The sequence below is a fragment of the Gymnodraco acuticeps genome, unplaced genomic scaffold, assembly GCF_902827175.1.
Source record: "Gymnodraco acuticeps unplaced genomic scaffold, fGymAcu1.1, whole genome shotgun sequence".
In the NCBI taxonomy this organism is placed as follows: domain Eukaryota; kingdom Metazoa; phylum Chordata; class Actinopteri; order Perciformes; family Bathydraconidae; genus Gymnodraco; species Gymnodraco acuticeps.
In genome coordinates this window covers 5116023-5142149 of record NW_022990501.1, presented here as the reverse complement: position 1 = coordinate 5142149, position 26127 = coordinate 5116023, and the positions used below count along the sequence as shown (strand labels likewise).

The 26127-nt window shown below is 41.8% G+C and overlaps 3 protein-coding genes across 4 annotated transcripts; 1 reads left to right on the top strand and 2 right to left on the bottom strand.

Annotated features, from left to right (window-relative positions):
• The first annotated feature begins 496 nt into the window (after positions 1–496).
• On the top strand, positions 497–10093 carry micu2 (mitochondrial calcium uptake 2). Of its 2 annotated transcripts, none has more exons than XM_034226569.1 (12): positions 497–717; positions 1067–1196; positions 1398–1429; positions 1525–1600; positions 2071–2118; positions 2350–2432; positions 4921–4971; positions 5073–5170; positions 5932–6103; positions 6182–6290; positions 6378–6535; positions 9612–10093. In XM_034226569.1, exons 1-12 carry the CDS (start codon positions 523–525, stop codon positions 9705–9707), a joined length of 1248 nt encoding a protein of 415 aa, XP_034082460.1. In that variant the 5' UTR covers positions 497–522; the 3' UTR covers positions 9708–10093. The 2 variants fall into 2 exon arrangements, with proteins under 2 accessions (XP_034082460.1, XP_034082459.1); XM_034226568.1 differs by having other exon boundaries at positions 9606–10093.
• A 58-nt stretch (positions 10094–10151) lies between these two features.
• Positions 10152–14570, bottom strand: LOC117552891 (interferon regulatory factor 2-binding protein 1-like). The gene is made up of 2 exons (XM_034226565.1): positions 12524–14570; positions 10152–11157 (listed from the first exon to the last, which is right to left on the bottom strand). The coding sequence occupies exon 1, from the start codon at positions 14319–14321 to the stop codon at positions 12549–12551; it is 1773 nt and encodes a 590-aa protein (XP_034082456.1). The 5' UTR covers positions 14322–14570; the 3' UTR covers positions 10152–11157; positions 12524–12548.
• Positions 14571–15744: 1174 nt separating this feature from the next.
• On the bottom strand, positions 15745–24394 carry hnrnpl (heterogeneous nuclear ribonucleoprotein L). The gene is made up of 14 exons (XM_034226567.1): positions 24290–24394; positions 23661–23779; positions 22459–22696; positions 21985–22070; positions 21745–21841; positions 21586–21658; positions 18159–18194; positions 17872–17940; positions 17538–17788; positions 17284–17405; positions 16981–17182; positions 16833–16890; positions 16433–16528; positions 15745–16303 (listed from the first exon to the last, which is right to left on the bottom strand). The coding sequence occupies exons 1-14, from the start codon at positions 24374–24376 to the stop codon at positions 16245–16247; spliced, it is 1593 nt and encodes a 530-aa protein (XP_034082458.1). The 5' UTR covers positions 24377–24394; the 3' UTR covers positions 15745–16244.
• Positions 24395–26127: the final 1733 nt, after the last annotated feature.

The window sequence follows — 26127 nt, the reverse complement described above, 5'->3', positions numbered from 1 at the left end:
TTAAGGCCTGCAGGTCTGATAAATGGCCAACTGAGAATGGAAGAAAATATGTTGTGTCCAGCAGCTTAACTTTGGACCTTATTACTATTGCATGTTATTTAGCTGACGCTTTTATCCAAAGCTACATTTACACTTCAGTAGCTACTGTTAAGATGCACAGGGCAATTTGGAGAAATTAAACATTATCTTTATATTTGAATAAGGAAGGAGGGGTAGGCCTAGCTAGCCTATTATGTAATTTAAAGATTTCTTTAGGTAGGCTAATGTTTAAGGTTGAAGTTATTAGCCTTACTCAAATTAGTATTTGAAGCAGAGTATTTTGCTGTCCAAAACATTACTGAAGGGGATCTTAACAATTACAATTAGGTGCATAGATGTGGACAGTATTTTTTTATTTGTCTCTTCATTTATTTATTCGGATTCGGAACATTTTGGAGATGCCGGGACGGAGGTGACGTGTCACGTGATCATTGAGTTATCTTCCTATGTGGGCGTGGCTTAGTAGCAGCTCCCTTCCTGAACATGGCTGCCCTCGGGAGGCTCGTCTCCGTCTTCAGGAACGCAGTGAGGAATCCTCGGTCTCTGAGAGCTGTAGCACGGCACCGTGCTGTCGGACCCGCTATAGTGGGCTCAGTTCTCGGTACCGGGCTTATCTGTTATTACCAATATCTTCCTAACAGGACTCTGCACTTTGCTGTCCATGCCGAGGCACCGAAAGTGAGTTCACGCCTAATAAAAGTTAACCAAAGTCTAACTAAAGTTTGTGTCGTCGAACAAACCCATCCGTCGTGTTTCTGTCTGGTCGAATATTAAGCTGCTAAAGATAAGTTACCCAGACACCTATATTAATATGTACTGTAAGTGCGTAATACTAGGTACACTTATATCAACAGCTAATGTTGACGCCCCCCAGCTGTCACACACGCACACACGCACACACACACACACACACACACACACACACACACACACACACACACACACACCACACACACACACACACACACACACACACACACTTAATGTTGCTTTATTATCACAGTGCTCTCTGATACCTGTGTTTCAGGAAGTAGCAGCTCCAGCTCTGTCAGCCAGGAAGGTTCGGTTCATCCAGTTCGCCTCAGTGGTGTACGAGCAGGAGCCCTACATGACCCCTAGAGACTTCCTGTTCTCTGTGATGCTGGAGAATGTGGACCGTAAGCTTATTGATATTCATCATCTGCTGACAGTTAACACAGGATGATATGTGCTATCATTGGAAATATTGAGTGCAACACTTGGGTATTAACCCTCGAAAAATGCAGGATACATTTACAAAAACACATTTAAGGCCCTACACTGTTCCCTGTTAAGTTTTTGGTTGTTTTATTAACAAAACTTGGTTTCTTCTCCTGTAGGAAAGCTGCAGAAGAAAAGTTTAACCACACAGGTATGTTAACATCTTCACATTTTGTAAATGAGTCAGCTACAGTTAGTAGCACTTGAAGATCATCAGTTTGTGTTGTCATCTGTTTCTTATTGCAGGAGGTTAACCACATGTTGGCCACTGCCTCTAAAGCTCTGGCCGGTAATGAACTGTTCAGAACAATAGGAGACGATGGTAAGTTCTAAACTTTAAACAGGCCCTATCTTCTCATTCTCAGGTTCATATCAGTATGTAGTGTCTCTACATGTCTCCATGCTTTAATGTTCAAAAGCTCTTTATTTCTCTCATACTGCCTGTGCTGCAGCACCTCTTTTCACCCTCTGTCTGAAACCAGAGCCCAGTCTGCTCTGATTGGTTAGCTGGCCGGCTCTGTTGTGATAGGTCAATCACTAAGAGATGTCCCTCCCCTTAGCCTTCGAGCGCTAGACAATAGAAGGAGGGGGGGAGAAACTCCCTCTGGAGGGAACTTAAACCTATAAAACACACTACAGGAAAGGGAACCCCCAAAAAGCACAATAGGGCCTTTTGAAACGAGAACAATTCACATCTGTATGTTAGTATTTGTTTTCAAATTCCGTCCTTATATTTATTGGTTATTTTATTTCCTAAATATAATTCAGCGTACATTTCTTTGTCTCTTGCAGGTTTGATATCCTACACAGAGTATCTGTTCCTGCTGACCATCCTGACCAGTAAGTAGCCTCCTACTCTCATTCATACTGTGCTGAATTGATTTGCCTGACTTATTGTGACTCTGCATTTTCTTGCACATTTCAGTGAGTCGGTAACCTGATTTAATTTTTTATTTCTCAACACTGTCCTCCAGGTTGTGTTGAGAAATGCTACTCTGCCCTACTAAGTGCATTGATTCCTGTGATAATATTCAGACTGAGTTCAGATTATTGACTGCATTTCTGTTTCAGAGCCACACATAGGATTTCATATTGCTTTCAAAATGCTTGATGTTGACGGCAATGAGCAGGTGGACAAAAAGGAATTTCTCAAGGTAAGACCTCTTATATTTTAGTTTTTTTTAATTGAAAATATTTAAATAATGTGATAGTAATACTGAACATAGCACAGATTGGTTAACATGGATAAATCGTGGGAGGGCACTTTGCAAAGACAAAATGTGATTCTGTTGCGTGTGTGGATTTAAATGTCAATCTTGCCACCTTTAATGCTGCGTAGAGCACTGATGCTCCACACTCGTAAGTATGGACCACGGCCCCATGTGAAGGTGAGGGAGAGCTGCACTGCAAGAAACTCTATTGTTGTCCTCTGTCATGTGAATGCCTCTCTGCAGCCTGAGTCAGACCCTGGCCGTTTCTCAATGTCGAGTGAAGCTGCTGCAGAGCCACTATTTATTTTCTTTTTTATTCTTTATTTATTTGGGGTCACATTATATTAAAAGTACAGTTTTTCAAATCATATCTTTTTAGAGACCCGAAAATGACAAATGAAATAGCAAACAAATCTTGTCCAAATAAAAACGAAAAAGTACACAGAGGTTGTTTGAAATGGCAAATGTCTACACATGTACATATGCACACATATCAACATACACATATACATACAATACACATACACACATACATGTGTCCATACATACACACCTATACATATACATTCACTCGGTGCATAGAAACACAGTCAAACAAGCGATGGTCGTCTTTGGGATATGTAAACTCTCCACTTTTTCCATATTTCGTCAAATGTGTTTTCCTGAAGCCTCATTGAGAAAGTGATTCTTTCCATAGCATACATTTCATGGATTTTATCGTACCAGTTGTCAAGAAGGGATGTCCGCTTTGAGCCATTTTCTAGTAATGACTTTTTTTGCTGCAACAGTAAGAATTCCAAATAATTGTTTTGTTTTGAGGTTTGTGGGGATTGAATGTACGAGCCCAAATAGACATTCGTCCCAGTTGAATGGGATTTTTTCCTTTTTAAGGTGGGGTATGTAATTTATTTCAGAAACACTTTTTGTTATATTCCATGGAATGCTCTTAACATCCCGATAGCAATGAATATCTTAAGTGCTTTGACAACAAATCCATAAAAAACGTCATCTGTGGAAGCCGTGACGCTGTAAAAAGCACGACCAATCATCTGAGCCGGCCCGGCTAAAGTAACTGGATGGCCTACCTGCCTGTCAGCCTTCCATCTGTGCACAAACTGATCTCGTGCCCTCATTGGTCATGTGCGCCTTCGTGTGTGTTGGAGGAGGGGCTCTGTGAGGAAGTGGCAGATTTGTTCCGGCTGTGTATTTTCAAATTCTAGCGCACTCGAGCTGGTTTCTCCAAAATGACCTACCCCACCTTTAAGTACTATTTCAATTTCTAAATGGATCTTTTGCCAAAAAGTTACTATTAAAGGGCAAGCCCAAAACAAATGGTAGTGATGTGCTAACTGAGAACCACATTTCCTCCAGCAGCTGGGGGCCCTAGATGATGTGATGACTGAGCAGGGCTGAAAAAGTACCTGCTCAGCATCTTCCAAGTAAACATCCTGAGCTAGAGATCTTCCATTGAAAAGTACAGTCATTTGTCCAGACTTTTGGTTTCATTTTCCCATTTGTGTTTTATATAGAAAGTATTTTCCTTTTTAATATCTTGAAGAGCTTTGTAAAGTTTTGAGATGACTTTCATCCCCGTGTCTGATGTGTATGCGCTGGTGAAAACTATTAATAAAGGGTTTTCAAGGGCCTTCTGGCTGTCTAACAGGGAACTATTTAAGTAGTGGCGTACCTGTAGAAATCTAAAACAATCACCGTTATTCAATCCATATCGTTTTTTTAGTGTTTGAAAATCGATCATGGTTCCTTTGCTGAAAAATGTGCAATATGATGTAAGGCCATGTTTGGCCCAACCTTTAAATGTTGTATCTTGCTTGTTCGGGGGAAATCGAGATCATGTGAGCACCATCTTAAGACTATTTCAAGTATACTACGTCATCGAGTGGCGCCGAATGCTGGGCATTTAAACAGTCCTTCGGCGCCACTCGATGACGTAGTATACTTGAAATAGTGGCTCTGCAGCAACTTTACTCGACATTGAGAAATGGCCCCTCTCAGAGTCACAGGACATTTTTGTAGCTGTTCCAACCTGGCGGCGTGAGAAGACTCTTTAAAGTGTGCTAATTCTAGCCTGGACCAAGGCTACTAGAGTGCATGTTGGCACGCTATGCACCTTGTGTCATATTTTCATGTTGTGACATAAGTCTAAAGGACAATTAAAGAGAAGCTTTGCATGGACTGTCATCACCAAGTAGGGTTACACACACGAGAAATGTACTTATACCAAAGCAAATTTCTCGTATGTGTAAAACTGGTTGTGATTGTTATTCTGATTTGCTCTAGTGTCTGATGTATGACGAATATGAAGGCTATATCTCTCATACTCTTATTATTTTAGGTAGTTTACATTGAAGAATGATGTTTGTTCGGATTTCGGTAGCTATATCTTAATATTTCTGTTCTGTTTTTTCTGAAGCTGAAGAAAATCATTGGGACCAGTAAAAAGAGAGCTCCTCACGGCACAGAGGTGGGTGTTCATATCCCCTTTAAGCTCAGCAGGGTCGGTATCAACTTCAGCATCACTGGAGAGTAATGTCTGCTTATTGTACATTCCCTGGATGTCTACAGAAACCAGTGGTAGAAGGGGAAGGTGTGAACACGACTCTGCAGGCCTACTTCTTTGGCAAGAGAGGAGAAAACAAGCTGCAGTATCAGGACTTCCACAGGTACAGAAATGCAGTCACACTCATTGCATTACAGTGTGTGTGAGTCTTCACTGGTACACACTGGAAATGTCTGCAGTGTTGACAGAATACTGAATCATTTACCTAAATTGATTGTAAGAGTAACTTGTGTAACTTAAAATACACTCATGTATATAATAGTATTACAGTCAATTAATTCAAGGTTTTAGCAACAAAAGTAGACACTTTAAGGTACATGCATTCAAGATACATTTGAGAAAAAGTTGTATGTGGTGATGAATGTAATGTTGGTGATGTGATTGTACTTGCTTTCCAGCCTTAGTGTATTTAAAGGTAGTTAAAGTGGTTGAACCTTCCATTAGGGTCACTGAGGTTCCGGACCGAGGTGTATATAATAAAAGTTGGGAAATAATTGCCTTACACTTACGGGGCTCTATTTGTTTTGCAGTATGTTTAAGTTACATTGCTGCTAAACAAGTCGGTTTCATTCGAGCATTTCCTTGATTTAGAAGCATGTATCTAAAGCAAGGAAAACCTTGCTATTTATAAAATAGTAACTCCGCTGTACAACAGAACAGAAACAGCCTATCATTCTTCCTTATGATATTAATCTAGTTCTGTCAGATGTTGGACTCCATCATATATATTAAGGGATAAAATAGACTTCATTGTAAAGAATGGCTTCATTTTCAACTGTATTACGCTTTCTTTAAAGTGATTGTGGTATAGTTGTGACCACATTCCTCACTAACCTCAGTAGGACCTCTCCCCTGTGTCCTCAGGTTCATGGTAGACCTGCAGGCTGAAGTCCAGGAGATGGAGTTCCTGCAGTTCTCCAAAGGTATGGACACCATGAGGAGAGAAGACTTCGCTGAGTGGCTGCTACACTACACCAACGAAGAAGACAACGAGGCGTACTGGGAGAACATGAGGAAGAGGATCCCTGCTGGCCAGGTGAGAGGACTTTCATCACAAAAATTCTGTGAAAAGATTGAATCTAGTTTATTGGTTGACTGAAATGTTGTCTTGCAGAGTATCTCCTTCAAGGAGTTCAAAGCCTTCTGTCTGTTCACCAACAATCTGGAGGATTTTTCCTTTTCTATGAAACTGGTCACTGGAACCAACCGGCCTGTTGGAATGGGTAACGCCTCTCTTCATTACCATGTGGGTATTTCTCTCTCAGACTGCAGACAGTAGATGATCACATGTTTCCTTCCTCTCATTGCAGCCCAGTTCAAACGAGCAGTGAGGATCGCCACAGGCCACGATCTGTCTGACAATGTTCTGGATACTGTCTTCAAGCTCTTTGATATGGATGGAGATAAGTGCCTGAGCCACAAGGAGTTCATGGGTGTGATGGCTGACAGAATACGGCGAGGCCTGAAGGTGAGCCTGGTCATCCTTTTATTTATATACAATAGCCATCCAAAAAAAAGTCACCAACTGGATTTAACTAAGCAAATCTGTAAGAGCCTTCAATTGGATAATTAGTGTGAATGCTGTTTACAGCATTCCACTATAGTTCTTGGAATCTTTATTCTTACTCTTATTATTTCAGCCAATACTTTGGCACTCCATAACTTCAGTTTATTTTCAGCTACAGAAACCATTCAAATATCAAACTATTCAGCCTGTTCAGGAATTGATGGGAAACTTTCAACTTTTTCAAAATATTTCATACTTTTTGAAATATTCAGCTTTTTAAACTCTTTTTTTAACATGGAAGTCAATGGGAGGAACCTTCAAATCCTCTTTTATCTACACCTTGCACCAAATGCTTCTCCTTCCACATACTTTCAGCCAGAGACTTCATTCCAACTTTAAAATGATCACAAGACCTTCAGCTATTCAATTCATATTCACATGTTTGATATCTTTTACACTTTTTGAGATATCTAACTTAGTTCGGAGCTTGGTAAAGAGGCTTTCTTCAGATTTTAACATTAGTATATGTGTATTGAGCAGCTCGTTAAGGCTTAGAGTGCTTTGATCTCAAAACAGAGTGGAGGACAGCTTGAATTTCCTACACTCCTTGGACATCATTTTTCATGAAAAAAGTAGGAAAACCTCTCCTAGGTTGAAAAATAAAAAAAATGAAGAAAATAAATTAAACAAAATGCCTCTTGAGGGCATGAAGAGATAAAAACTTGTCAAAAATTCCACCTAGCTCCCAATAGACTCCCATGTAAACAATTTCCGGATCTTTCTTCAGAACAGAGAGAAGTAAACTTTAAACAAACTGTTCCCATCTCCACATTTTACACACAAACCCAAAAAAACAACATATCAGTTCATTGGGGTTCCCTGATGCTCACGGTCCATTCATTTTTTGATAGGAGCCATAGTTTTTGAACAGGTGGCAAAATGGTCAGATATAATCCTCAATGCATTCTTAATGGGACTCAGTGCTGCAGCTGGTAACCATGGTGTTGCTGGGCAGATTGAAAGCTTTGATCTCTGGGCTCACACATGATTATTTGTTATGATCAGGTGCTCAGCACAGAAACAAACACTGACACACTGGACTTTAACAGACTGTCTCAGCCTATTCTTTTCTGTCTGATGGAGACTTCATACTGACTTCAACAGGTTCCACATATTTTATACATTATTGGTGACGTTTGGTTTTAGTCGAAAAGTTTGCAGTCAAAATCTTCTTCTGCTTTCCCAAGCCTTTTTACTTTCTTTTCTCATCTTAATACACATTCATTCACTACTACTTACATCTGATATGTAACTCCTTCAGCCTATTTTCAGCTGCAGAACCCATTCAACTATTACATTATTCAGCTATTTCTGCTAAATTCAGCAACAAATGTAGTTTACAGCATTCACACACATTTTCTGCAGGAAATGCATTTTCTAGTTACTGCAGTGATTCATGTTTCAGATGGCAACACGTTATTTAACCCTAGCTAATGTGGTGTTTAGCTTCTTATTTCTTAAGCAACCATGTCGGAAGACATCTCCTGTGGTCGAGGAAAGGATGTTAATCAGTTTCAGAAGGGGCAAATGATTGGCCTGCATCAAGCAAAGAAAAAAAAGGAGATCGCTTAAACTACAAAAATCGGGTTAAGAAATGTATTAGTAATGCCGTACTCAAAGCTAAAGGCGGTGCAACTTTTTTTGTGTGTGTATATATATATATATAGAGTTGTGCAGGAATGCGTCCTAAACCTGAAAATCCCTCATCTCGAAGTCAATGTTTGTTTCAACAGGTAACTGGTTATTCTGAAAGAAGACATGTTATCACAAGCTTTAGAGATGTTCATGTTCTTCTCCAAAATAAAACTGAATGTCTGAAGCTTCTATAGGCGCGTTCACACCGGAGTACTTTTCCCCTTTAGTTCCGTTAGCACCCCTTATGTCGCGTTCACACAAAAATGTGATGTATACGCCGTGAAGTTGTTTGCGGCCTGCCAGTAAACCCAAAGCAGAAGAAGACGAAGTGACGTCAGCTAACTAAGTACTTGGTGTGAAAGCAGCTTATGAGTCTCAAAAACAGCTGTTAGCTTTTCACTTCTGGCAGTTGCATGTATGCTTGTAACTAAGTGGTGTTAATGTGGAGATGATCCTGCTGAACACAACATGTGAGTATCATAAACGTGTTATTTTTGCAATATTCCATAATCCAATCCTTTTTAGCTCTTGCTAATCTACTGGGGCAGGCTACACAAATACATCCCACTATTTACTGACGTATTTTATGTTGTAGAACAAAACATGAAAATGTCATGGCCATTTCTACTGATCTTAATTCCATTGTTGAGGTCTACTAAAATAGATTTATATTGTGCATTGGTTTCTCAAACAGCATCTCTGTATAGTATGTGTATTCACTCTCTGTCCTAAACGGCTTGTTGGAGCTCCTGCCCCCCCCCCCCCCTCACAGCCGAAGTAAAACAATAAGTGTGGCTTGATATTGAGTCAGAAAAAGGTTTATAAACGCTGTGAGAATGGGTCTGCGGAGAGCATTTCTCAGCCATCCCAACTCATCTATTACCCAACCAGGGGACTCCCTGTTAGTTGAACATTTACAAAGGTCCCCACCCCTCCTGGTGTGTGAGGAGCTCCGCGCATTGGTCCATTTTGGTTTTGAAACAAATGGAAAAAGAGAAATGTCCAACGAGGCGTTCTGGGGCAGCAGACAGGTCTTCTCTGTGTTAGAGTTGTACTCGCTACAGGGTGTACTTTGAGGGTTTGTGACTCTGCAGACCTTTACATGCAGAAACACCTTCATAACACAAGGGGACGGTAACAACCAGAAAAGCATGACATGGGACCTTTAAGCTTGTGTTAACCATGGACCTTCTTTCAGGGATCTGACAAAAACACATTCACGGTTGAAAATGCTAACTCATTTCCGGGATTAAGGACTCATTCCTGCACCAACTTGTTGTGCTCAGATTGCTGTTAGAGTTTCAGTGTGCTGTGATGAACTCTGTCTTGCCCGAAGGTGCAGCACCAGAGTGGCTTCTCCGGCTACTGGAAATGCGTGAAGCGAGAGACCCTGAAGGGAGCTAAGGAGGCCCTGGGGGACACCGGGTGCCCCATCTGAACCACTCTGACCACCGGCCGCCTTGGTGTTGTATAATCAAAAAAGGGGTGTGAACAATATTTTTTCAGTTACCACATTTCAAGAACCAAAGCATTTACACCACTATCTTTTGTAAAAAATAATGTTTACAGATCATCTATTGTGTGATATTAGCTGTGAGTGTTTACAATATTATATTTGACAGTTTGTTCTGCCCATTATGATGAATTAGGCATTTTATATTTAGAATATCTAACCACTTTTAAATAACCTTTGCCCATTACACACTTTCTCTCCCGCAGACTGGTTGGGTACATTGATGCATTCTCGAGGGCTTATACAATATCTGGTGTGGGGTTTTCATGTTCTTTTGTGAAATATTTATCAAATAAAGGTTTATGAAAGTACCAAAGTCTCCATAATGTTCTGCCAATCTGAGCCTCAAAGAATAAGCCAGCTATGACCGATGACTATTTTGTAATTTATTGTAGAATTGACCTGTTAACATCACGAGTATGTGGTTAAACCATTGAAGATTGTGGTGCTAATTATCTTAACATACATTTCATTCTAAAAGTAAATAGACAAAACAAGCTTACCTCTGTGATAGATGAACAAATTAGTGACCAATGCCAAGGTTATCAGTGAGTACAGCATATACAGCTACAATACAATAAAATTACATTGAGCAGGAAGCCATCTTTGGTCTTCTTATCACTATAAACAAATGCATATAAATTTGTATTGTATCAAAAATAGAAATTACATAGCCATATTGAAAGTAAATTCACATTGTTGACATACAATAGAAGGAGAATACCTAAGAGACATGATGTGAGATTACATTTTTTCAATCCTTGGCTTTAAGGACCCAATGGTTTTGCCAGTTTGAACATTCATTTGTTTTTTTGAAAATGTCCAATCTGTCAATATCGCTGCCACCCATATGTTTAGGACAGTATGCAACTTGTATAACAGTAACACAAATGAAAGACCAAATAGATTGTCATTCCTAAAACAAGCGTGTGCTTTCTATCCTGGGCTCTGAAGGCGTGGGAGTCGTGTGGCGCAGTGGAATAGTGCGCTGGTGTTGGGTTCAGGGGGTCACAGGTTCAAACCCCACTGCAGTCAGCATGTCGTTGTGTCCCTGAAGACACCTCACCCCAAATTGCTCCTGTGAGGATCGCCCACAGTATTGAGTATGTAAGTCGCTTTGGATAAAAGCGTCTAACAAGTGTCATGTAATGTAATGAAGGCGAGGCCTGATGGAGAGGAGAGGTTTGGTCAGGATCCAGCTGTGACGAGTCCTGACAGAGGACACGCCCCTCTCCTCATCAGTGAGTCTCGGTGTGTCCTTAGTTAACAGTGTGTGTAGCTGTTCTTCTGTTCTCAGAGGCACACACGATGAGCTGCAGCCACAGTGGCCCTCTGCTTGAGATTATAGGGAAGTGCTTTCAAAGTGTTTGATCCACTGTGGAAAAGGAAGAAAGAAGGTGTGTTAATAAACAGTAGGGCAACACTGGACAGCTTTCTGGTCTTTTTCAAATCAGGCTGCTCAGTCCTTGAGGGTGGAGTTCAGTCGACATCACAACTGCAGTTTCACCGTCACTGCTGCTAGCTACACTGTAAGAAGATTATAGTACAGTTCAATTTAGCAACAAATTAAATAAAACATTGGTTTAACCCTCCGTCAATGTCCTGCTGCTAATCTGGATCCAGGTCACGTTATTCACAATACATTAGTGAAATTACCGACATACAGCTAGGAGGTCAAACATGTCAATAAATATTCTAAATAATCTAACAATTTATATACAAAAATTGCGAATATTTGATTAGACATTATGCATCTCTGAAGTGTAAATGAGCACTGCTCCATTCTTGTGTGTGGAGTTCCAGTCAGCACCATCAGAATCCTGAGCATGGACTCTTTTTAACGTTCAATTTAGAAACAAAAAGGTTCATTCATCCAACAACTTCCTGCTGCTCGTCTAGGTCACATGATTGAATACTCGCATCACAGAGATGATTGTCAGTTATAGCTGGAAGGGACAAAACGACGTGATAAAAGTCTTACATTTCAGTTGGTGCAGAAATGGGGTTTCCTACCGTCGTGTCATGTATATTTGAGATTTCCCTGCTTTAATATGATCTCTAAATCAGCTTCAAACTATTGATGTATCTCGACACCATGGCAGGCTACTCCTTAGATGTATGTCTTAATAGTAAAGAGGTGATCATGTGCTAAATCCATGGGTTCTACATTTCTAAATAAATAACATGCAAAGTGTTTCTGCTTCACAAACTGCAGAAGAGAACAAATGCATATCTGTCAGTGACGGGTTGTGGATGTCAGTTACAAGCCGAGTCAAAGTTACTACTCGTGTTTCTTGAAAAGGTTAAACAAATATATGCAATGTTAATGTCCCTGTTACTCGAGCTGCCAACTGAGAATCTTGTATAACACAAAGCACTGTGATGAGATGTTGCAATAAGCGTTATTCATCTGTGTGTTTTAAGATATATTTGAGTGACTCTTTTCACAGATGTCATACAGAACAATCTTTTGTAAAAAGCTACAATCTGACCTCACTTCTGTGAATGGACTCTCCTCCCCTTTGTGTGCTCTGTTGTGTTTAGAAGATGACGTCCCCTTGAACTATTATGCTGATAAAACTAAGAGGGCATAAGGACTCAAAGATGACCTGAAAGGTTATTATTGTGGAGTTTAGATTTGTGTTATTCAATGTATTGTCTTCATCCCTGTGGTGTTAACTGATCAAATAAAGATATTTGACCATGATTTACAAAGAAAACCTTTTTCTTCTTCCGCTTACCATTCACCACAAGAGGATGGAGACGTCAAGGGTCGCTCTCCTTCTTTACTGTCACGTCTCCGTCTCCGGCCAGGATGGTGGAGATCTCTCCCTGCATGAAGGCCCAAGGCACCGAGGAACCAGCCAGGGGACAGCGCTCTCCGCTGGGGCAGTACACCTCCCCACCCTGACCCTGGCTGCGGATGAATCCTCTGGTACAGGGGAAGCAGAACTTGTGGTGCGGGACAGACGGACACTGGACGAAGTGAGTGTCCTCCAGGCGCTCTCTGCAGAGGGTGCAGCACAGCAGGGTGCCCTGAGAGCTGCTCGTAGACTCACCAGCACTGGCGTTGGTGCTCGGCCCCCCCACACTCAACCCCTGACCCAAGGCTGCCTGGGAGACCGAGGTGGAGGAAGTTGATGGGCTGCTGCTGGTGGGACGCCCAGCTGAGGAGGAATGGGCTGTGGACATGCTGGGGCTATCTCTGGCCATCTGACTGGAGCTCAGGCTGTCTGCGACTCCCATGAGCGCTGAGATGGGTGAGGGCTGGCTGTGTAGACGGGGTGGACCCTCCTGAGGGGCAGCCATGCCAGGAAGAGGCTCCATGCCTGAGTAAGCACCTCGTGGCCAGGGCTCTCTCGCCGGGTGATCAGGCCTGCCTTCGCTCTCTCCGTTCTCAGAGCCCGGAGAAGCCTTGCGACGCCGGGTGGTGTTCTTTGCTGCTGCAGGGCGTCCAGCTGCTGCCATAGGCAAACCTGCATCTGGCTGTGGCAGGACCTCTGGAATGGGGGGCTCTTTAAACATTCGCACACCATCATTCAACAGCTCAGACAACCCACGCCAGTCTCCAGTGCCTTGCCGCTTCTCGTATTCCACATAGCGTAGCCCAGAGTTCACCGCTTTACCTGCATCTTTGGCTGAGTCACGGAACATCTGCCTGACCAGGTCAGGGACTCCTGAGAAGATCATTCCAGAGCCAGCTGGGTACTCCACAAACACCTTCAGCTCAAACTCTGGAGTTGTGCTGGCATCAAAGGCCAGAACACGACCCATCAGATTATGGTCTTTCCTGAAGCGCACATTAAAGGGGACACAGCTGCTGAGAGCTACAAGAACATCCCTGACTGCTTTGGGGCGATTTGGCCAGCCTTCAACCCGGCTGCGAGCCACCTCATTCAGTTCTGCCATCACCTCATTGTTCCTCCACACTGCAGGATCTATACCCACCAGAGCTGAGGTGCTAGCTCCCACACCCAGGGACACAACCTGCCTTCTGCCACCGTCTCCCATAATAGGGCCAGCTGCAATTGGTGTGCCCCCAGCCCTGGAGCCTGATAAGGGGGTCAGAAGCCCATGAGGGGCTGCTACTAACCCCTGAGCTATCAAAGCATGAGATATTGCTCCATGAAGACTAGGAACTGCCCCGACTATAGCCCGGCGGGTGTTCGGGCTCTGTCTGCTGCCCTCCGAGCCCACATCGTCAGCTCTGTGCAGGCCATTTGGGAGACGAGAAGACACCCCGTACTCACCCCTCCCCCTTTCTATACGCTCTCCATGCTGCCGCCCTGCATCAAGGGGCCCGACCGAGCTGGGTTTACCCTGCTGGGGACCGGGGGACCTGCCGTCTAAAACTCCGTGTGTGCTCTTCAGCTGCCTGGCAGTCTCAATGAGGAGCTCTATCCTGTCTGCCCCGTCGTAGTTAACACATCCCCGGCACACAGCCTCGCTGAACTCCCACAGCATGGCCCAGGGCATCTTCGGCAGGTCGCAGAGGTAGCACCATTGCCGTCTGGAGGAAGGCTGCGAGGCGGAGGACATGTTGTTTACAGGCCCTCGACCAAACTTTCTTCGGAGGCCTACACGTTACAATCTACGTTTCTTAACAATGATTCACTTCTTACACAACACTCGCCACATGGCGCATTTTTTAGAGTGGAAATGTTACGAACTACCAGATCAAAACACCACCGTTAGCGACGGTATTTTAAAGTTAGCGACGTCTTCTTTCTCGATTTGTTCGTGTCGGTCTGTGTGGAAGGAAGTAAAATGTTATAAGACACCGGAAACACCTACGCGGCTGTGGCCCAGGGCACTTTGGGAGTTGTAGTTCTTTCCTGACGACACATTATTGTGCCTTGTATTTCATGATCAAATGCAGTAGGAACAACTGAAGGTTTACACAGCGGCTTAATGAGACAGGTTATTGTAAACAGGTAGGAGGGGAATTCAACTTTGTATTTACTGACCTATCGGAGTTGCTGGAATCGGCTTTTAAATGATAGCTCGGTTATAGCACTTCCTATTCCTGAGATACACGTTTGTGTATTTGATTTAACATTTTAAATTGGGCAGGAACATTTACATTTTCCCAAACAATAAATCCCCCTTAAAAAAACGAAATGGGGAAACGTAATGTTACACAAACACCATAAATGTATGCAAGCAGCAAACAAATAATCCAAACAAAAGCAACTGAACAATAAATGGTCACTTTGATGTCTTCTCGCTTTCCCCTTTCCTGTATTGTTGTACAGGTTTGTGTGCATGTAAATGGTCTGCAAAGGCTACAATGAATGTGTTCCCTTCAGATGGAGTTTCTCTCCCACACACTCTCTGAAAAGCCTTTATTGGACTCCTTTGTTTACTTCCTTATGTAACTTCTCTATGTAACACTTGCCATATTGGCTAGCGCTTCAACACATTGTACCTGATAGGCTAAGGAGCGGGACATTTCTGACACGTCTCTTCACCATTCACAAAAAGGTGGCCAGATAACCAATCAGAGCAGATAAATAAAGACCTTTTTGAACATTAAAGCACAGAAACATGTCACAGTAGAGGCCCAAGAAGATACAACCTGAACCTGAAAAAGATCATAATAGGGCCCCTTAAAATATAATGTGGTTAGTAAAAAATAGGCTCTCATATAAGGGGATTATTTTGGATGTGCTGCTACTAACATGCTTTTTACTAAATACTTTAGGTGAATAGGTCTATTTAGGGCAATTCTTTTTCTAGCTTTAATTCATATCTTCCACTTGTGAAACTAAACCCTAATACTGAGAATAATGCAGTGTAAATTAGCTTCAAAGCCTGTGTATAGATGGTATGTGGTAAACTGAAACAGATCATTAGTAAGTCAATTCAGTATTTCCAGACTAAGTCATATTTCCAGAATTAATTACAAAAAATGACAACTTGACATTAAAATCTTGACAGTAACTAAACAGATGACCAACTCTTTCATATCTCCCATCCTTTAATCTTCATAGTGATACTCTTCTACTCCAGGTATTAAAATATGGAAGGCACCTGACCACTTCAGTACACAGATGTCAGTGTGCTCTCAAGCAATGCATTCTGATATCCCTGTGAGTTGATGTTAACCAGTCGAGAGTGAACAAATGATGAAAGATACAAACAATCTGAAATGTGAACTAAGGTTATATCAGCATTCACACTAGGGTTACTCTTCACTTGATTTAAAAAGAAATTGTCCCCATTTAAATGTATGTTTCAGGGTAGTGAGGGGTTATTAAAAACTAGTGTTGTGAAAGTACAAAATAAATTGAAAAAATGTAAATAAATCATATAAAACATGGTTTAAATAACATGTTCTAAAGCACATCAGTTCTAGTTTTTGTCAATACTGATTGAACGTTTGAATGGGAGGTGAAACCAGAACTGTGGTAAACTATATGCAAAGACACAAATTGTACAAATAGTAAGAGGGGAGAGTATTTAGTTGGCATGGTGTGTGGTCGAGAAACACAGCTTCAGTGTGTAAGGGTAAGGCCCACCTGGAAGAAAAAAGAAAGCAAAAAAAAGGTAAATGTAAAGGCTATAAAATGTTAAATACATCATAAGTCTACATGACCAGCTTTTATTAAAACATCTTTGTATATCTATGTAACAAAATAAGAACTTACTAGGGTTTTTCATCTGGAAATGGTTAATCATAGCTAGGGCTTCCATGGCATCGTTGATGGATTCCCACTCCAAAAGGCCAGAGGAACTTCGCTCACCTTTGTTCACAAAATGCTTAAATTAGATTAGTGTAATAGAAAACACTGCATGTTAATCTTTATAAATACAGTCTATATCGTATTAATGCTTTAAACTAAAACTGTAACAGATCTGTATAAGTAAGATGGGGTTTGCTATACACTAACAGTTCCCTGTACGGTTAGTTTAGAAATCTTTTGTTTTTCTGTATTTACACACATCTACTAGCACTTATTACTTTACCTTTTTCAAATATATATAAAAAATGATTAGCAAAAAAAATCACAATATACTACAGGGCATGGTGGAACTTATAATACTCACTCTTTCCGGTGAAAAGCTTCACACTTGTGGCGCACTTAATTCCTAGTTCATCGCAGACCTAAAGAGAACAGAGGTCTTAGTGGAAGTTTGAGGCGATGTGTGAAAAGCCAAATCTACACTTCCAGATAAAACCCTGGTGGTTCTCTACCTGGTTGAAGATCTCTGCAGTGATGTCGGGCTGTGCGTTAAAGAAGTGCAGGACGTTGCTCGGGTGCTGGATTCGGTTCTTTGCCGCCTGCTCTGAGGAGGTAAAGCGATTGTTGCGGGATCCGTGGAAATCTTTGAAGCTGCTGCTGTTGTCCTCTAACTGGTAGCACTGTCCCGGCACAATGGCCTGCTGCTTTGACACACTGCCAAGGAAAGAGAGACCGAGGTTGTACATCACCCCTTTTTTTTTAAAATACAAGATGTGAATTGTAATGTTTGTAATAGTTTGGACAGTTGCTCTTACCATACGTTGAGTTTCTCTCCGAATAGGAAGTTGTTGTTCAGGTGGGTGATGGCCCTGTCCACAGAGTAACAGTCTCCCATCTCCACCATTGCTGCTCCGGGCTTACTCTTCATGAACTTAATCTGAAGGTAGAACAATCAATTCATTTTTGCTGTTTCTTTTTCTGACACTTAACATTAAACTGAACATTCGGCCCCTGGTTGACGTTAATTATTTCAGTTCCAATGGTGTTCCGTCAGCATCACGTCACTCACCCTCTCTACGTTGCCATAGAGACAGAAGATGTTGAAGACCTTGTCGGCATTGACCTTGGACGGCTCAAGGCCGTAAACCATTAGAACTGGTGAGTCAGCATGAGGCCCGTACTCAGGGGGAGGGGGTCCATATCCAGGGCCGTAGCGTTGGCTACCCCTGCCACGCCCACCCATACCTGGCCCCATGCGGTGGGGAGGAGGGGGCCCGTAGTTGTCTTCACTGTAGCCATGATAACCTCCTTGAGGGCCACCTTAACCAGAGAAAACATATTTAAGGCACAGATACAGTATTGGAATGTGATCCTTTCCTTATAAACGTCTATGGGATATTTACCGTAATCCGGTGGGTGGTCTCCCAGAAGAGCGGGCTGCCTCTGGCGTTTGTTGGGATTGGCATTGGGATCTAAAATGGTAAAATAACAGTTGCCTATCAACAGGTTCCTCACCTAATGTGTACTAAGGGGCAAGGATGTGATTGACATGCAACAGAGGGGCCTGACATGTTAAGTGTTAATACGTGACATAATGGAGATTTCTTTTTAGCAGTGATTTTGAAAAATAGCTTTCAATTAAGTTTTATAAAAGACCTCTTATTAGCTATCCCAGGACAACCACACACACCTTGTGAATTGTTCCAATTGCCTTCCCCATCAGCATCTGTGCAGGTACACATACACACACGTCAAATCCAAATAAACATTAAAAAGTAGAAATGTGTATAAACATCATATCATATCCCATATTACAAACATTCTGGTGGAAGATCAGAGAGGCAAATATGTGTCAGTGATATGAGCACGTTTTATTAACTCTCTACAGGCATTACAAACAAGGATATGAGAGACGCATAACATCCTAAATGAATAGTCATCATCATCATCATCATCATCATCATCATCATCATCATCAGTTTTGACTAGATGACATGGTGTAACAGAAAGGATAACTCCCAAAGTAAAGACTTGGCTCCTAGATTTTCCAAATGTTATTGAACCAAATTAATGAAAGTCTGAGAGTGAACCACATCATCTCACAGGGCTTGTGGCGCTCTGAACTCTTTCCATCCGTTTCAGCTGCCACAGTAGCCTCGGAGCAGGCAATGGTGGAGCAAATGTGAGCCAATGTAAACAAGTGACGATACCAAACGCTCCCGAAAGACAGACCCTCCCCCGGTACACAGACGGACAGGGTGGATAGGGAGTCAGTTAATGGACTTTTAGACGCTCCACCAATGTGGCAGGCCACAAGGATTTGTCAAGGTACGCCATATGGTCAGAACCCCCTTGACTCTGATAAATGTAACTAGTGATTGAGCGAGAAAAACAATTCTGCTATGTGCTTTATTTAGATTGAAATCTTAATAACAACAATTGGAAAATAGGGTCTGACTCCTCATTTCAGTATAAAGTTCACATTTGTGTTTTCTCCAATAACTTTGAACCATTAAGTCAGTTTATGCATTCATTTGTGGAGTACTTACAGCACCACACACGGAGCATGGGACACAGTGGGCAGGTAGGGGGCAGTCTTCAGCAACGATGCTACCCGCCAACCTCTTGACTCAACTCATTCTCCCTCTTCAGTCTTTTCTTCCTCCTTCCCTTCCTTCCTTGCATCCCCACCACCAGAGAGAAAAGTACATCCACACAGCCATGCTTGGTTTTGATTGCTGCCGGTTTTGTTTTGAAAGTTGCTATAGAGGCTCATTTCCAGCTTACCGTGCTCTGACCACAAAGCAGGACATTTGCACCGTTTGAGAATGGGCTGTCTGTCCGCAGACACACTGAGCCAAACCTGCATCACTCGGGAGGCGGAAGAGGCATCACTATAGGCCGGTGCAAAAAAAAAAAGGGAAAATGAAACAACGCAGAAACAACACAAGAACATCACAGAGAGGAGGGAAATGGGGAAGAAGGAACAGGGGGGAAAACAACACCAGAGTCCATACATGTAGAAAGCTTTAGGAAAGGGTTTGAATCTGTTTGCATCTGTGCTTGTATGCTTGATAGGTGTTTGATGCTTGTGTCTTCGTAGGCCCCCCCTTGGTGGATGTTTCTTCTCGTGTAAAAATGGATGATCGGGTTACGCTTGCTTTTGTGGTTTAAAAGCGGTCAGCCTGTTGCAAAGTCAAAAGGCATCTAGTGCTTGACAATAAGTCATCTGGAATATCTGCGTGACCGTGTGCTGACGTGGCGTTTCAGCTGTGTGTTGCCTTGGATATTCAGCTCGTTGTGTGGTCATGTTGTGTTCGGCACGGCGAGGGAGAGACGAGCGGTATTAGCGTCTGTGAAAGAGAGTGGCCTCTTTTTTTGTTTACGGCCCAAGTGTGTGGTATCGTCTGTTCCCTGGTTGGGCTTAGTGTGTATGAAACTCCTCTGTGGTCCCCTGTGGTTGTGTTATGGCAGGCTCATCCCAAGGGCCACCACACGTGACTCCCGCCCTCATCATCAATGTATTGTGACTCCTCAGGGCTCTGCAGATGTGCTGTACTGGTAAAGAGGTGGTGGTGGATGCTTGTCAATCTATCAGTCTGTGGTGGATATGCGACGTGTCTGTTTGCTTGGAGTATTTCTGTCACTCAAACTGAAATGAACACCACCACAAGTAAAATAGTCTCCCATGTCAGGTGGTGGAGATAGGGGTGATGATGGACTTGGAATAAGGAAGTAGTGAGTTGAGGTTGTGTTCCGGTATTTGTTGCCCCACTGTGTCCGATGTATGCCACGGAGCGGATATACGTAAGTTGTGGCTGTGGGTGCTGTTATTCTGTAGCTGTAGGAAGCGCTGTGTCTGCTTAGAGGCTGAGGTAAAGCCTGAATGAGTTGCACAGTGAGGACACAAGGAGTACCTTTGGGTTTGTAAGGCAGCACAAACTCTAGAATATCAAGAATGTCAAACACCTGTATAACACTGGAGATGTACATGTTGTAGTCAGGGATGTGTACAAGAAAAACCCCTACGTCAATTTACCAACAAAAACAAAGACAATCAACAATGTCCTCAGTGGTAACAAGTATTGCTCACCACACAATGTAAGGCAGATATGAATTGCGGCTCCATCTCAAATCCTGAAACCTCATTAGCTGTTTTATGCATTTTGGTCATTAAAGTGGCAGAGAAAGCTTCTCTCGTGGATGTATACGCATACAATGCAATTTTAGCAGTAAATAACAAACCCATTTGAAAAAACAATGCCTTAGAAACCTATGTCAACATGACCTGGTGTTTGCTAAAGGTAATCAACAAGTCTTATAACAACTGAAGTGTGTTGACACTTAAAATACAGATTTGAAAGCTGAAGAATGTCGATTACACTATAAAGTGTGTTTTTAATGTAGTTTTACATTCAAAGGACAGGAAGGATGTTATCGTTTCAATCTGTTGTTCCATATTTAATATTGGCAAGCAAAACATACCAAAACACTTAAGCCATTGATTATTGTGTTTATGATCCAACTACCCTCACCCCTCCCATTATGAAGGTCTATCCTCCTGTAAAAATACGTATTGAATAGATAAACGCCTGGTATCTGTATAAGATCGCAGAAGTGGCTTATGGGACCTTTAACAAAAGAAGTGCTCTCACAAGTCATATCAGCTTGCTAGTGCAATGTCTAATAAAAACTATGATCAAATCTCCACTATGTTTGAAGGAATGCTAACAGGTGTGATTGTCTATGCAGTCGGCAGGAGTGTGAGGTTGTGTAGCTGTGACATGCTCTATGGGGAATGTGAACCTGTGAAGAGTAGTGCACCTATGTGTTCTACTGTGACGGGTGCATGCATGAACCTGTAGTAACGGTTGGCTGCCCTTGAGGTCGCTCCTCATGCCCTTACTTTGAGCCTGCTGTGTGGTGAGAAAATGCATGAAGACAGTGAAGGCATCACAGGAATACTGCCTGTGAACGAGATGCTAAACGGTGAAGGAACCATTCATCTGTGATCAGAGGCAATACCCCCGGAGGCAGAGAACCCTAACCATCCCAAACGGGGGAATGAGAGGAAAAGAGAAAGAAAAAGAGGGAGGGAAGGTTGGGGACTGCGTTACCTTGGCCACTGAGGTTGGGGTTGGTATAGTCCCACGTGTCCTGGTCGTTCTTGAAGACGTTAAGGCGTGCTGGCTGTGAATGGGATTGGATCACCAAAAATCAAACCTAGCATTTTCTCACTAACATCACATGTTGCTTGGACAGGGCCGTACACTTACCTTGGCATACTCAATCTTTAGAGTGCAGCAGCCAGAGTAGATGTCTGCTCCGTTCAGCGAGGCTTTGGCTCTCTGAGCGCTTTGGACCGAATCAAATGTGGAGGCAGAAAGTTAAGGTGAGGTCTGATAATAGAATTTGAGGGGCCAAAGTACAATATAACATCAACATATTGTCAATTATAGTGCATCCAAATGTAAAAGAATATGTCCAATTAACAAGACACATTTTAGAAAGGATATTCCACCATGGCCTGAACACCATTCTTTCTGAAGATGACGATCCTCTGTACAGGACCACAGTTGTTGCAGATGGTGTAGAGCACATCCTGCAGACACACAGAAACTTTCATATCGACCTCCAGATATAGTAATACACTTGATTATTGCAATTTTTAGTATAGTATACTTTATGAAGGAAACTAAATGTGAAGATACACAATATTTGCATTTGTATATCAGGCTGATGCTGTTTTTACATTAGTTGGAATATCAGGTTCAATGAAAGCAGTGGGAGAAGAATGTACTGTTTGATGGTCATAGTACCTCTTAACTTACACTGACTACAATGTTAATTGCAAACCCTATTATATGCAGTGATTTCATTAATAATCCTGTCTGCTTTTGTTATAATATATACTGTCCATGTATACAGTGCAACACACCTTCTACTATATGATGATGTGAACAATATACTCTTTTTATTAATGCAGTTACCGTGGTGATAGGGTAGATGGGGTTGATGACGGTGAGCAGCAGCACGTTGTTGACGCTCCGGGTGTCGTCGGAGTCTCCTGGCCGGGAGATCTTCTGGCTGGTGGAGTAGTTGATGAAGGCGGGGTGGCCCGCGATGTAAACCTGGTTCTCTGCAGCGTACGTAACAGCATTGCAGGAGCCATTCGTGTCTTCATACTCCACCAGGGCCTGGCGCTTCTTCGGCATCATAACCACATAACTGTGAATACATATCGTAAGAGAAAGATTATAAAACCTATAAACTAGATCACTGAAAATGTATTGGTTAAAGTATGAGTCACATTGCTATTGCACAGACTTTGACTATAACTAGCTCAATTTTAACCACCACTAAGGTACATTTTTCATATAATTGAAAGTATAGATTCCTTGTTATAGGAAAGCGATGACAACAATTATTACAGGTTGAATATGTTTGTTGACTTGCAGTTCACATGTAAAGTTCATTGGTATGCTTCGTGTCCAGTATGGCACAAGATTCAAAGGTTTTATTTTCATATGCAAAACAGCTACAGCTTAGCAACAATTAAAATACAAAAAATAGTGCCAGAAAATAATAAAAGTGACACAATGGTGCAATTAAAATGAATATGTAAACTTTGTAAAATAAGATAAAACAGAATGTAAAATGATTTACTGTACAGTGGAATAAAATACTGTATATTGTAATAATATATAAATAGGTGGACTGTAAACAGATGAATGTGCTATAAACATTTGTAAGTGAAAACACTTTACAGAGCTCTTATAGCCTGGTGGTCAGCACAGATAAGAAGTCAACTTGTGTCTAAAGAGTGCTTTTATGGGTTATCGTGATTGTTCACACATTACATCTGAATAACTGCACCAAGAAACATATCATTGAAGAATGCAGTGAAAGCATGTTAGGCATACACATGTTTACAGCAGGCCCAGCCTACAGGAGATTTGCAACCATAACTGATTTTGATATTGGGTTGCATCACCCACATGAGGAGCAATTTCAGATTGACTTTTTAATATCATACATGATGAGCACAGATGGGTCTGCATCTGTAAACCCCTCATACTACCAGATCATGTGGGTAGAACATTGAGTTCTACCCCTAATATAGAGATTTGAATCAGGTATTAATCATCCCAAACTCCTGTAGTCAGAGCCAGAGTACAGGTGCTGTTATTACCTGATGGCCCCAAACTCCTGCAGGGCCTCCGCCAGGTCAGACTCCATGATGCCGTCCACCAGGCCCCTGATGTGCACCACCAGGGAGGGCAGCGGTTTATGGGGGTCATCGTAGCCCTCCTGTAAACACACAACATGATGCTTCTGGGGTCAAAAATACTTCCACCGCTGCTGGACAGGTGATGGAGCAGCAGCAGACCGGTAAAACAAGTTAGAAAATAGCAGCCCAAGTCAGTGAGTCCTGAATAATAACGTGTACTGTGCTGCAGAATAGCGTTATTAACATTGAGGTAACATACCATGAACGTTTAAGGGGTGTGACATTTAACGGTACTATTTATATTTGCCCAACTTATCAATAAGGTGCAGGAGTACGGACAATTGCATTATTTATGTGTCGCTATATGGCTATACAATATTATTTAGGCACATTCGATGACGCGTTGTTTTAGCTCAGCGTTACAGTGAACTGGTTTGCTACACAGCCGGCTAGCTTCTGCCTAATAGCTAGCTGCTTGATAAGCACTGACAGCTTCTTTGTCATGCTATATTCATATCTCAGAAAAGCAGAACCTAACACATTTTGTTAAAATAAAACAATAGCTATCAAGTTCAAAGGCAGAGCCCCACCGTTGTCATTCCTCCGTCCTCAGTTTTCTGTCTTTTCGTTGCTCTGCCACCTTCTCCGAAGTATCGGCCTGCAGCAGCAGCAGCCATGTTGTCCTGTCCCCGGCTGTGCCGTGCAAATGCTGCATTCAGGAATTGTGGGAAAACTGAGTTTTGCTCAACGACTTGATTTTACGTTGGCCTACCCAAAGTAAAGTGTTTTCAATTGATTCTGAAATCACATGTTATTCTGCAGATGGAAACAACATTTATCTCGAACTTTTCGCATGAAACCGCCACCTGGCCAGGGTGCTCATATATGTAATTATTTCCACTTAAATGGTGCAGAGCGTCAATTGATTACTTTACCCTGACAATCATTAATATTATTGTGTCCTCCAGAGGGGAAGTGAGGTTAAACAATGGCCCATTGAGCTGTCAAAACACAGACACTGTTAACCTCTAACAAGGCGGTGAATCATAAAAAAACACTAACCTAAATAGCTAGAATTTGAATAACCTGGAAATGTTCCCAACATTTAGAAAAAACTCCACACCCCCTAACTTTATTGTATGTTAGCACTTCTCTCTACAGGAAATGGATAATGTACAATTAAAGTGACACAACCAGCATCATTAATGCTTAAGCACCCTTGTCCCTGTGTGTCCTATTTCTAAATAACAGTTTCATCAGTGTCCCTGCCACATTTTGCATGTTTAAATGGCAAGGCAAAACCGTTTTTTGACTGTTCCACTTCCCTCTGAGTATGTGTACTACTACACAATACCAAGTAGGCTCATTTGAATGTTAATAATCTCAGAAAGATTTATCTAGCTTGGTTTAGACCAAGTGATGCGTCTTTAGCCACTGACGCAGAGGATTTCTTCCAGACATTAGCACTGGTCTGGATCCAGTCATCATGTCATCCTGTATAAAGGCTTAAACATTAGGTTGGTCTGTCAGGTAGGGCTATAGTCTGAGTCTTGCTTTTACCATATTCAAATACTTACAAATATTAAATATTTAAATAACGATTTTTATCCTTTCAATATTCCCAAAGCTGCTTTCCACTTTTGTTTGGATATATATGTTGAAAAGACCTCTTCTATGGCATTAAGGAGAATTTTGGAGCATGGCATGTATTTAAGGCCGTGTGAATAAATGTCCTCAATGACATGTCATATTCTTTGAAAATATCTTGATATTAAGGTTGTCTTCTTCTCCACTTATGAGGCTGTAATACTTACACAACCAATGTGGGTAATCCAATGAAGACACACTCAGGTACATTTCAATGTAATTGATACAGCTTACAATAAAGTACAATATATTTTTGTTAATTTCAGCTCAAATACATTAAATTACAAAGATATTAAATGACACCATTGATAAATAAACAGATGTTAGGGGTAAATAAAACAATCACACTCAATGGCAGATACTAGGTACATTTTTATAATTCCACAGCTTAGTAGAGATTCATTGCCTTTGTAATTCAATGTCAATAATACTTTTCAACAATGGGGTAATACTTTTGATTGTTAATTTTATCAATACTTATAGTGTGAATAAATTCAGGAGGTGCATTACATTAAACTAAACGGTGCCTCGTGACACATAACTCAACAGAAACACAGTTTATCAGTGTGAGATTTTACAGCTGCTTATCTCACAAACTGAAGGATTGTAACCAAACTGTGCTTGTACACCAGAAAACAGTTATGATTGGCTGGCAGTACCATTCAAAATAGTACACCAAGACAACTCAAACACTTCCACTAAACAGTTGTATTACCACTGTTCTAAATCTGTGTGAAAAACTGAAGCTAACTGTTAGGGAAATAATTATCATAGACGCCAA

What these genes read in the sequence shown, in the direction of transcription:
- micu2 (XM_034226568.1), top strand. Translation starts at nt 523, where the DNA reads ATGGCTGCCCTCGGGAGGCTCGTCTCCGTCTTCAGGAACGCAGTGAGG. An exon ending in TCCATGCCGAGGCACCGAAA is followed by an intron (nt 718 to 1,066) that starts GTGAGTTCACGC and finishes CCTGTGTTTCAG; the next exon opens with GAAGTAGCAGCTCCAGCTCT. An exon ending in AGAAAAGTTTAACCACACAG is followed by an intron (nt 1,430 to 1,524) that starts GTATGTTAACAT and finishes TTCTTATTGCAG; the next exon opens with GAGGTTAACCACATGTTGGC.
- LOC117552891 (XM_034226565.1), bottom strand. Translation starts at nt 14,321, where the DNA reads ATGTCCTCCGCCTCGCAGCCTTCCTCCAGACGGCAATGGTGCTACCTC.
- hnrnpl (XM_034226567.1), bottom strand. Translation starts at nt 24,376, where the DNA reads ATGGCTGCTGCTGCTGCAGGCCGATACTTCGGAGAAGGTGGCAGAGCA. An exon ending in CCCCAACCTCAGTGGCCAAG is followed by an intron (nt 18,195 to 21,585) that starts GTAACGCAGTCC and finishes GTACCTGCACAG; the next exon opens with ATGCTGATGGGGAAGGCAAT. An exon ending in AGACCACCCACCGGATTACG is followed by an intron (nt 17,789 to 17,871) that starts GTAAATATCCCA and finishes TCTCTGGTTAAG; the next exon opens with GTGGCCCTCAAGGAGGTTAT.